Raw genomic sequence first — 12,884 nt, 5'->3', positions numbered from 1 at the left:
GTGTGTGTGTGTGTGTGTGTGTGTGTGTGTGTGTACACACCTCTCTGGTTAGGTAAAACACACACACACACACACGATTCCTCATCTGTTTAAACAGATTGTCCAGCTTTTGTTGAAACAAAACCACCCCACTCTAGATCACTACTCTGACCATTTTATTTATTTATTTTATTAATATGCCATCCTCCCCCAAAAAGTCTCAGTATCACATGTAACATGTGAGGGCTGCATTCAGAGTATGAACTCTGCATTAGACCTTAATTCTAAAGCACCATCAAATGGTATTATCTGACTAATATTTAAACCACCATGGCCCTGAACCACACAGCAGTGTCACAGATGCCAAAGGCTATCTATCCAATTACTACTCATTTGAGCTAACCAGTAGTTGCTTAGTCAATCTTTAATTAACAATTATGCACACTCTTCAACTTCATTCAATTATTAATTTTCTTTGAATGGATATTATGTCATTGCCCCACCCCCAATTCTACTTAGGAGATGTCCTTCTAGTATCATATGAGCAGGAAACACTTTTTGGTCTCATATGTGGGCTGTAACAGAAAAATAGTCCTATTTACAACACAGGCAGGTCAGAATGATACTATTGGGACCAAAAATAATTATTTTTCAAGTTCATCTTTTAGCAGATCATCCAAGTTTCTAGTGGCAGGTTTGCTAGTATTATCGTGTGGCCTAAACTGCTGATTCACAAGGTCCCTGCTATTTAGGATGTCCAGACAATGTTAGAAAAAGTGGTTTCATTTCCTTTAATCATGTGCTTGGCTACTAAAATGCACTTGAAAGAACTGTGTTCTCAATTAACTGTAGCAAAATCCTGCTGGTGCTCAGTTAATGCTGGAATGGCTATTGCAGGAGCTACATCTTCACAGCAAGCTGTTCTGATCCCACTATGTCAAGGTTCTTTCTGGGATAGTGGTACTCCTTGCCACTACTCTAACCTTTAGTAACACACAAAAAAGAACAATGTTTAATAAGTTGCACTTATTAAAAAAAAGAATAATAAGTTTCACTTCACTGTTTGTCTTAGTCTGTTTATAACCATCTTCTAAGTCTATGTATTCTTATCAACTCTTCAACAGAGCTGGAATGCTTTTTAATACTTAGATGATATCAGTTCAGTAATATAAAGGTTTCTTTCTATAGTTGCTACTGTTTCATGATTTTTTTATAATGATTATGCTAACACATATAAATACTTTACATAGCTCATACATGGTAAAAAGACTCACCTACAAAAGAAAAGTGGCTTGGGAATATATCAAAAAACTCATCACTGTGCATTGCAAATAAAATAGCAAAATACACAGCTACACTACCCCAAATGAAGAAATGATTGATGGCTGTCCAGTAATTGGTATCCAGAACTATCTGAAAATAAAATCAGATAACATGCATTATACCAAGGACCTTCAATGCTTAGTGTTCCAGAAAACATACTACAAACCCTTCCTGAATAGTCTCCTAAATGTGGAGTATAATATTTATATAGAGAGGAGATTATTTTATGGCATCCTGAATCTATTTGGTGGCTTTCAGTGTTTCTCATCACATACTCTCTTTTTTATTTTCTATTAAATATTTAATTTAAAAATTCATTTAAACTGTAAGAAAAAAATCATTTAAAAAAAATGTTGCACATGTGCGCCCAGATTTTAATGGTATTTAATTAATGGGAGTTAGGGTCTTAAGGCTCCTGACACACATTAAACGTAAGATGGGAGCACTGTGAGCTGATCCAGGCTCCCAGCTGTGGGGATGCAACATGCACCGCATCTGGGAGCCCAAAGCTGATGGGACTCTCAGCTACAAGGGGGCACTATCAGCTCCTGTGGCAGGGAGCCATCTTCAGCTGTGAGCTCCCAGCCTTGGGGGTGCATAGGAGCCCACATCAGCTGATGAGGTTCCTAGCCACAGAAGCAGATCCTGCAACCCTGTAGCTGGGAGCCCTGTCAGCTGAGGGTACTTCCAGACATCAGAGCTTGCTGGTTCAGGGGGAGACTAGGATTGTGATACTAGACTCCCCCTGCACTGGCAATAAGGCATGATGGCATCTGATGCTTCATCCTACAATCACGCCTTCTGCCATGCATGTATAGCATGGCAGGAGGTGCAATTTTGTGCATCGCACATCAGATACTTTTGCACCTTTACTTGCATGTCTGGCAGGGGCCTAAGCATCATAAAAAAATTATGCCAGCCTTTTAGGAACTGAGTTTAACTTCTTTGTATTGGGCTTTCAAACACTTCTTAAAGGGACAGGTTGATAAATTTAAAATCAGGTGCTAGACATTCATGTCAGGGATGCAACGAGATTAACTTTAAAAATCAAGATGCAGATGACAGAAACAATATGCCCTCGTCTCTTTCATTTCTGCACTTTGATTAGCATGGTTTGTGCAAAAAGAATAATGATTTCAGAATGATTTGCAAGCCATTCAACAAATTTAAGAAACTGCTAATAAAAATCAGAAGTAGCAGAGACATTTAAAAAAAATCAAACAAGTCTGCAAATTAAATGCAAAGCCATTAAGCTATGATACAGGAACCTCTAAAATTATCCTTCTACCATTCCATATTTATTATCAATTCAAACCAAGTAAACTGAGTAAGATTACAACTGAATTTTCATTCTGAAACTCAAAAAAAAAGTAAGTTCTAATCTAGATTTAGGTTTCATGAGAAGTGAAAAGTCAGGCAGAAGGCATCATAGATATGCATTCTGCATTCTCACTAAATAAGATGTACATAGAGTACAAGCTTTTGTGAACTCAAATGCACTTCAAATCATTCTGAAGTGTAGTCATTCTTCAACCTTTCATAGAAATTGGGAATAATTCAATAGGCTGTGTTGAAGACTTACCAGTTTTGTTAGAAATTCCTATGAAATTTGGGGTACATCAACCATAAGCTCAGCCCAAAACCATTTTTTCCCCACATGAATCCCTACATACCAACATTGTTGAGTTTTGCAGTTTTATTATCACTGTAAGTATGGAAACCCATGTATTCCACCTATACAATGATTAATTTTACAACATATACTACGATATATGGCAGTATAGATGAGATGAGAATACAATGTAAAATATATAAAAATGCGTGTGTGTGTGTGTGAAGGTATGTCTTTTGTAAAAGCTTTACAGTATTGAGGAATAAAGCATGAAGGACATGGAACAATGGCTTTGTGATTAATGCATACGAATGGGAACTAATTATCTGGGTTAAATCCAAACTCTGTTGCATACTTTCTGTCTCACCCCGAACAACTAACTTACCCTCTGGATCCTAATTTTTTTTAAATTTGTAAAATGTTATTAAAATCACAGCAGTAACACTCCAGTCAATATACTTGCAAATACTTTAAAATCATAAAAAATAAAGTTGCTATAGTTTGTAAATGCAATTCTGCTTTGTAACAACAGATCATTCTGAAATCAACTTTTGCCTATATTATCTAATAAATATGAATACCATGAAGTTTCCTGCTATTTAATGAATTTCTCACTTAAAAATGAAACCTGAATTATCTTGATTCATCATTCAGCAGTTTCTTAAAGCTTAATCATGTAACCACTACATACACTTTCTTATCTTCAATTCTTAAGTAATTAACTAAAATTATAGGTTTCAACTACAAATAAAATATATTGTCAGCTTGTTATGTCCATATGAACAGCTTCTATGTCCCATCATAACACAATGTGACTCAACAACTAAAGAAAAAGACAGTACAGAGTCTTTTTGGGTATTCAGCTAAACATCTCCTAGACCATCCTTGGCAGTGGCCCATGGTTGCCCCCTTTCTCTTAGCGTAGTAAACAGTTCCAGAATCAAAATCATTCCCTCCCTCCTAGCAGGTTGGTCATATATGGTTAACATGGCCCTTTCCTACAAGATGTTAAACTGTCTCCAAAGCCACCACCCTAATTCCTGCTCTGTTTCTTAATTGCTCTCATTAGGCTTATTGGAGACCATAAACAGCATTGTCTGGAGGTCAAAGCCTTTATGTTAGAAAAAGAAGATAAAATATGGTGTAACAAGTTCTTTTCCCTAATTCCAGGAAAAAAGTTGAATCTGTTCTCTACCCAGTCTACTGTGGGGTTTGCAGCAGCATTTAAATAATGTACATTTTCCAGCAATTATTCTAACTGCAGGAGAATAATTTACTTTTTAAAAATTAATTTACCTCAAACCCTAGCAGAAAGCTATTCTAGTATAGCTTCCATTGAAAAATACATTTCCTGTTGCTGAGACTCTCTCAAGTCACAAAAGTCCTCAATGCGTCATTTATCTCAGATTCTCATTGATTACTCAGGAAAACATTAGATTTGTGAAGTTGTTCTAAAAGAATGAATATCCCTATCTTAGGCCATTATAAGTTTGTAAGTAAACTTTTGAAACCTCCTCAATGATTCCAAACTTAAGTGAAAGTCTCATTTCTATCAGGAATTTCTGCATTTAAAAATCAGGAGAACGCTTCTAAAAACACGAACTAAATAAGTATCTTTATTTTTACCTGAACACTGACTACAATAATTAAAGATGTTGCCATAGTAACAGCAAAAGACTGATAGTCAGCAATGGGTTTTCCATCTTCACCGGCTATGTTATAAAATGCACCGTATGGGATGAAGAAAAGAGCAAAAGAGGTATAGATTCCATATGCTATGCAGATAAAAAACTTCCGTTTGTTAAACAGGAGATTTAGTTGCCCAGGTTCATACAGTTTTGAATAATCCATACTATTCTGCTCACTCACATCCTATAAAAAATAATATGAAAACAGTGTTACTTTAATAATGGCACAAAATAAAAAACTTATATGACAGATTAGGTGCAGACATTCATGTCAAAGGGAAGACGACATTTCCCTTGATGATCATATATTCTCATAACTGAAATGTGCTTACAGACAGAGGATAAGATTCCCTTCTCCCACTCTGCCCCTTTGGCCTTTCTGGCAGGGCAAAAGAGATGCCATACAGCTATCTTTCTCTGATGATGGTTAGATAGGGGTGGGAAAGTCACCAAGGACTACATTTCTACTACTTTAGCCCCAAATGAGGAAGAATCTGGCTCAGAACAGCATTACAGCCAGAATTTGTTGCATTCCAGAAATCCTTAATTGGTGCATAGTTTAATTTTGAAAAAGCTGGTGCAGAATCAGTCAAAGGATCAGGAAGTAATTACTGATGTTGAGGCCATTGGTGGGGGCTGATTCCCAGCATATGTTAAAATGAGGTAAGGCAGATAACATGGGAGAATTAATTATACAATATATACATTTAAAGATGACTTGTTATAGCATAAAGACTATAATTATACTGCTTCCTTTGGAGACATGATACAAATAAGATAAAATTGTACCTGGTCAAACAACCCCATTGCTAGTACAGGAAGTGAAGTATAGACAATGTTGAAGAGGGTGATAAACCACTGGTCATAAACAGTCTGAAAAATAGATGCAGTTAATAACAAGTTTTCACACACGTCATTTCCAAAGTTTTCATTATAATAATTTGCAACAACAAAAGACTTTACCCCATTCATGGAAAAAATGCATTTTGAAAACAAGTGAAATAATATTTATTGGTTTAGTGATCTGTTTTGTATGCAAGGAATTACCAATGATTTTTCACGACACTTACTTAGTTGAGGCACATACAATAATCAACAAACTGCTTGTTTACTGCATTTTTCCTCAACATAAGAAAAAAAGTCATAAGCTTAAATCCAGTCTGGAAATCACAGAATCATAGTATCATAGAAAATTAAGGTTGGAAGGGACTTCAGGAGGTCCTTTAGTCCAACCCCCTGCTCAAAGCAGGCTGGCCGTAGCCAAGGCTTTGTCTAAGTCCTAAAAACCTCCAAGGATGGAGATTCCACCTCTTCTCCGGGTAACCTGTTCCAGTGTTTTACTACCCTCCTAGTGAGAAAGTTTTGCCTAACATGTAACCTAAATTTCCCTTGCTGCAACTTGAGACCGTTGCTCCTTGTTCTGCCATCTGCCACCACTGAGAACAGTCCAGCTCCATCCTCTTTTGAACCCCCTTCAGGTAGTTGAAGGCTGCTATTAAATCGCCCCTCAGTCTTCTCTTTTCCAGACTAAATAAACCCAGTTCCCTCAGCCTTTCCTTGGAAGTCAAATGCCCTACCCCCCCAACCATTTTTGTTGCTGTCCTCTGGACTCTCTCCAAGGTGTTCACATCCTTTCTGTAGTGGTTGTGTTGCAGGGATATAGCAGTAGGAAGATCCAGTCACAAATGTGAGAAATACCTGGATATGACTGTGCACATTACCTCACTGGGGATCCAAGGAAACCTAGCATGTTAATATGTGGCTATTGCTCAGTTTGATTTTGAGTTGAATGAATGTTCTAAATATTTAGGGTACTTATCTTGGCATTAAAGAAAAGAGTCCTATCACCAAAAGATCTTAAGAGCTGACAGACACAGAGCTGACTAGAATCCGGGTTGGATATTATTTCATGATCTCATGGGACATTTGTTTCCTGCAGGGTTCAGTCAAGCCAGAAACAGTACAAATAACTTTCCCCAGTAGCATAATGGGGGATGGGGGGAGGAGGGAAAGGGGCTGACTAGGGCAGCAGCCCTAGGCACCGCCTTTGTGTGGGGGGAGCAGGTTACACAAGCAGTTGCTGCTCCAGCAGTGGCTGACTGAGTTGCTGCAAACAGCATGACAGGAACTGGCACTGCCCCAGGTGCTACATGGCTGTCCATGGAGCTGTGCTTTCCCTGGCCTTCCCAGCAGTAGCTTCATATTTAAACTCCTAGTCTCAGACAAAACTAAAATCTGCAGAGGTGCACTGACTTAGAGAGTGAAGGTGTGAGTCTTTTTTATCTGATCCAGTTTGCCCTTCTCTGCACACACATCCATAACAAGCACATGTGAGAACAAGGGAATTTCATGCTGAATATAAACTTGCACAAAAGTCTTCAAAGCTCTGGGACTAGTTGTGAACTTGTAAACAGGAAACAAATTGCTCACATTTGAAACCAGATCAAAAGTAGTTAGCAAAATGGCACCGCAATACAACCAACCACTGCTGCACAGTGCCACTAAGTCATGGATCTACTTCAGAGGACATCTTGTAGGCAAAGATGCCATTGCCAAAGGAACACATTCCAGAAATGCACATCTGTTGTGTGCAGCCCACCTACCACGCATGTTGCCTGGAATAGGCAGGAGGACATCATTTAAGACCTGAAGTGATTAAATTCAACAGTGCCAGCAACAGTGTGAGGCAGCCCAAGGTAGTAAAGAAATACCACATGTCACTTTAAGTAATGATACTGCTTTTTTTAACTCAACATTGTGTCTGAGAAAGCGTAATCTATTTACATCTGGCCAACTGTTTTCAGCTGTAGAGTAATTTACCTAACCATAACTTGTTAATAAGAGGCATGTGAAAGAAAGATGCAGATGTCTGGCCTTTATTTTTAAGTAGGTCCTACCTTATGTATATCAAGCTAGCATATTAAAGCTGTATGTGAGAAAAACAAAAATGGGGAGCACACTATAGATATTTTCATATAATCAGAAACTGGGGGTAAAACCCAGCTCCATTCAAGTCAAGACCAGCTTTACCACTGATTTCAAAGGGAACAGCATTTCACTGTAAGCTTTTCTTTAACAAAACTAGGGGTGCAGTGATAGGGATTTTGGGGGCCAATACCAATAGCCAATTTTTAAGGAGGCATATTGGCCAATACAGATCTAATTTTCATTACACCTGCATGCAGCTGGTAAGTCTGTTGTGGTGGACAGGGAGGGTAAGGGGAGGGGTGTGGGGGGCTGGAGTGAGGCCAGCCGGGGCAGGGCAGGGTGGGGTGCTGGATGGAGCCATAGCTTGTACAGCGGGTGTGGGGTGACTCCTGCCACTGCACACACCCCAAGAGGCCATAGGGGGGCACGTGCCCCAGATCTGAGCCTGGGAGTGGGGTGGGCTTCAGCTGCACACTGGAGCCAGGGCCATGCTGGACTCTTCCAGTGTGGCCCTGGGATGGAGGGGGGCGGGGGGGAAGGTTGGGCCAGGGCTGCACTTGGGGCAGGTGGCACTGGGCGGGGGGGCTGCAACCACCCTAATTTCACTGAAGTCCCCACGTAGCTCCCTAACAGTGCCGCTACCACCCACCCCAAGTGCAGCCCCCACGTGCCAGGAACACAGCCTGCAGCCCCAAACACAGCCCCCATGCACCAGGAAGAGCCCAGTACTGCCCTGGCCCCAGCCCACAGTTGCAGCCCCCCCGCCTGCCCACACAAATCCAGGGGGCACACACACCCTTCCCCCATGCCCTCCTGCTTTGTGCACAGCAGCAGGAGCTGCTTGCCGCCCTGCACCCCCCAAACAAACTATGGCTTTGTCCCACACTCTGCCCCACTCCAGCTGACCACATGGCCCAGCCCCTGCCCCACTCCCTCCCTCCCTCACCACAGGGGGCGTTGATCTGCACTCCCATGCCCCTTCCCTCCCCCCACCCCTTCCACCACAACAGACTTACCAGCTGGACACCTTTCTCCAAGCTTCCAGGCTGTCCTCCTCGCTGCCTTTTTGCTGCACTGCGGCTGTGAGCATGCACAGGCACTTTTCGGCCAAATTATCGGCCACATCAGGCCGATTTCTGATATAATCAATTTTCTTTATATCAGTGCCAATCCAATATTGGACTGATACTTAAAACTTTAGTATAGAGTAAAATATACTTTGTCCTCAAAATACAAGCATATTTTACTTTTCTGTAAGGAATGGATGGACTGAACCACCATACATTTAAGCCATGCAGTGAGTGCTACAAAATGGTTATCAGAATTTGTTAATGAGCTGCTAAACAATTCACTGGACTTTCTGGGTGTTCAGCATAATAATACACCATTCAAACCCATAATTTAAAAATAAACAACACAGAATACTTCCTTGTTCCTTTATTTATTAATCTGGGAACTAGCAAGGTGTCAATCATTGTAATGTCTATGCCCCATGCATATACATTAAGAGCTTTGTTTATCTCTAGGGATAAGGACAGAAATTACACACAAACTGGTTTACGTGATCAGAAACTGGTTCAAATCTGTAACCCAACAGAAGTTCAGTGCACTTAAATCTGCTTTCAAAATGGCTGAAACTGGTTTAAGATACATTTGGTTTGATATCGTATCAGACTGAACTGATTTAGGTGAAACCGATTTATGGAACTTCTGTCCCAGACCCTCCCCCACTCCCCCACCAGTTCAAGTTAACTCACAGTCCCCCAGCATCTAAGGATGCTTTGCAGCCCTGGGCTGTGCTATCTGTTGCAGCAGAGCAGGGTTGGCCCCGCCTCTCTGCTTCCTAGCTGGAGCACTATCACTGCTCTGGATGGCTGAGAAGGGGCCTGGTGGGGAAACCTGGCTCCAGACACCAACTGGGGTCTGTTGTGGGGGAGGGAGTAGCCCCTTCCAGGCTCCCCTGCCCCCCCATCCCCTGCAGAAAGGGGAGAGAGGACACAGCCTGGGCCAGCATACTGAGGCAGAGGAAAGGGCAGTTTAAAACCCCTCCCTGCCCTGCACCAGACCCCATCCAGGGTCTGCCTGGGGTGGGGGTAGGGCTGGGGAGCAGCCCCTGCCAGGCTCTTCCCCGCTTGAGCAGAGAGTGGGGGGTATGACCAGCCCCCAGCCCAACCCCAGAGGCTGAGGTGGTGGGTTTTAAACTCCCTCCCTGGCCCACAGGGAACCCCAGCCAGAGTTGGGAGCAGGTAAACACCTGGGAGGGATTGCCTCCCCATGGCCAGGCAGACTCTGGCTGGGGTCCCCTCTGGGCCAAGACAGGATTTAAACCCTGCCCTCCTGCCTCAGCCTGAGGGGTCAAGCTGAGGCCTGGCCATGTCCCCCCTGCTCTTCACTTGATCAGGGAGGAGGAAAAGCTTGTCAGCCCCCACCCCCAACAGACCCTAGCTGGGGTCCCATGAGGGCCAGGGAGAGGATTTAAAACCCCCTCTCCCCAGCGTGCTGGCCCCAGGCTGGACCCTGGCCATGCCCCCCCCACCCTCCACTGGAGTGGGGAGCAGGGAAAAGTCTGTCAGGGGCTTCGCCATTCCCCTCCCCTGGCAGACCTCCAGGTGAGGGAGGTGCAGGCCAGGGTTGGGGTTTATACCCTCCCCCCATCATACTCAGTGGGCCAGCTGAGGCCTGGCCATGCTCTCCCTTCTCCTCTTGAGTGGTGGGGGAAGGGGGAAGCCTTGAACGGCTTCTCCTCCAGCTTTTGTCCCTTTCCTTCAGCACTGGCTGGCAGGCTAGGAGGGATGCTGTGGCACCCCCCAGCTTATGGCCTGAGCCACCGCAGTCATATGACTACATTTCCAGAATCAAAAGTAAATGTCTATTCACTTGCTTCTCAGTTCAATCTATGACGCTTAAACTAACCTCCTGTCAGAAATAAATCAATTCAGCCTCTGGCTTTTTGACTGTCTGTACTTAGCCTAGAAGCTGGGCCTTCCTGCCACTTTCATTACTGAGAGAAAGCTAGTGGAATGAAGGAGAGTCATCTGGCCCTCAGTAGCTCACACATCAGCTATGTCTGCTACCAGACCTCAACAATTTCAGATTGGGATGACCTAGTCAAAGTTCCCATTCAGTTCACTGCAGTTTTGGCAGATTGCACAGAAAAGCAGTCCAGATTAATAGAAAGTCTGAAAGATTTTAAAAATTGTGACCAGGATTTGCAAGTGGCCTAGGACTCAGTAGAGAATGCAGAGCACCAGTGAGTACAGTTATGCCAGAGTCCCTAAAAGGCTAAGAAGGCTTTATCCAGGGGTTGATGTGGTCAAACAGGACACTGGACTGGGAGTCAGGGGACCTGGAGTCTATTTTCAGCTCTGCCACTGACCTGTTGTGTGACCTCAGTCAAATTAGTTTCTTTTTCTCTTTCTCCTCCTAATCTTGTTCTGTCTTGCTTATTAAGAATATAAGCTTTTTGGGGTAGTAAGCATTTCTTACTATATACTTGCATAATGCCTAACATATCCTAGTCCTGGTTGTGTTCTCCAGGACCACCAAAATCAAACAATGAAAAATAATAAATACAATTCAAGAGACATAAAGCCAAATGCCAAGAACTGCCAACTAGCTAATCTGGATAGGTGCTGTGCAACCACCAGAACGTAGGATAAATGTGCAAGCTTTGGAAAATTTCTAATGACAAAATTAAATATCAAAACTGTTCCCTATAAGTAGTTATGCTAATGATCCCCAATCATACAACTACAACTGCTGTCAGTCATCTATGAAATCTCCTTTCCCTGAATTTTATTCTACAGACTTCCAGTTTTGGAAGGGTCACATGAGAAGATATCTAAAACCAAGATTCAAACAAACTCTTCTCATTTTCATCAAATTATTTAAGTGCATCCCACAAAGTACAGGGGGTTGAGAGAAAAAAGTATAGTAAGAAAGCTTACTATTTAAAACATAGTTATGTAAATTTTCCCTATTATTGAATCAATCAAAAGGTCTAGAAAACCTTGTCTTACAGCCAATTATGTAAAAGCAAAATTAAAATGTATATTTATTAAGTTGATTAAGATGAGCCAAAATGGCAAAGTTTTTCTAAAAAAATACTGATGTTCTTGTGCTCCATAACAGCTTTTTAAAACCATGTTGTTCGATAAATCATACCAAATATTATGTTTAGTTGCTGAAATTAAAAAACACTCTGTCTTTCCCCAGAAACACAAATGATGTTTCCCAAAACTCAGATTAATATATTTCCACCATTATTAATACTTTCAGGAAATTCCTGATCCTTCTGGAGCCAAAATAGCTGGCCTCAGTCATGGCTCCCTCTTTCAACATTCCCATTGCATGTTTCTTCAGAAAATGGCACTGCTCCTGTATCCCACACATCTCAGCCCCAGCATTTCATTTGAAGTGGGAGGTTTAGACACTACCCCTCGCACCCCTTCCTGGAAAATAAACAAAGAAGGCCAACTTTTCTTCTCCTATTCTCTATACTTGCTAAGAGACTTGCACACCTAAAAAAATCAAAGGGTTGGCTACTGATTTACTAAATGACCTCTAAGTTTATCAGAAGAAGCCCCACTTAACTAATCAGCTAGCAGCCACAAATTGAGCTGCTTGCCACCATAACTTCTGCTTGAATACACAGATGCCTAATATGGAAAACCATTTAATAAAGTTCAGGTAGGGATGCATGGTGGATCAAGAAGAGGAATGAGAGTAAATTTGACAGGTAGGATTGTCAACACTGCAGGTGAGAGCTGACAGAGAAAGAACATTTGCTCAGAAATGTAACATGCATCATAAACTGAAGTGGAAGTTTTTGGGGGAGATCTTGCCATGCTTCTTGGGAGGATGGTAGAAGTGTAACACCATCTTCTACAATACAGATTCGACTATTACCTCTTACCTGAGAGAAAAAAGACTGAGTTCCAAATAAAAAATTAACAAGCCAAATAAAACTAAAGGCTCCCCCTCCCATTCAAACCTGGGGACACTGATAAGTGCAGATGATACTTAAATAAAAGCCCTCTCAATAATGGGGTATGTTAAACACATACATTATTTTGTTGATTTATAAACTTAGCTGCTAAGTACTAACCTGAGCTGAGAAGCCACAGAAGAAGCCAAACCAAAAATGCACCAGAGTGAAGGCAAAGTTTTTGTAGAAGAAATAGCACAAAAATTTGCACATTCTGAAATAGGACCACCTGCCATGGACAAGCAGCAGCCTTTGAAGGTATCTGAACTGGGCAAAGGAGTAATCACTGGCCAAGACAGCTTGCATTCCTTCCTGGCCACTGATGCCAACTCCTATGTGTGCACCTGCAAGTAAAGAAGAAGCAGAG

General features: G+C 42.0%; 1 protein-coding gene across 1 annotated transcript in view; it reads right to left on the bottom strand.

The window, feature by feature from the left end:
• The window catches only part of ATP8B4 (ATPase phospholipid transporting 8B4 (putative)), a 247,388-nt gene that overhangs the window by 12,090 nt on the left and 222,414 nt on the right, over nucleotides 1–12,884 (bottom strand). Inside the window, 4 exon segments of the mRNA XM_019504155.1 lie at nucleotides 1,254–1,392; nucleotides 4,541–4,786; nucleotides 5,392–5,475; nucleotides 12,638–12,861. Coding sequence (XP_019359700.1) covers nucleotides 1,254–1,392; nucleotides 4,541–4,786; nucleotides 5,392–5,475; nucleotides 12,638–12,861 — 693 coding nt within the window.

This window comes from Gavialis gangeticus, unplaced genomic scaffold (assembly GCF_001723915.1).
Source record: "Gavialis gangeticus isolate Ggan-Ray unplaced genomic scaffold, GavGan_comp1, whole genome shotgun sequence".
NCBI lineage: Eukaryota > Metazoa > Chordata > Crocodylia > Gavialidae > Gavialis > Gavialis gangeticus.
Note: the sequence above shows the minus strand (reverse complement) of the source record. Positions and strands in the feature narration are given on the sequence as shown.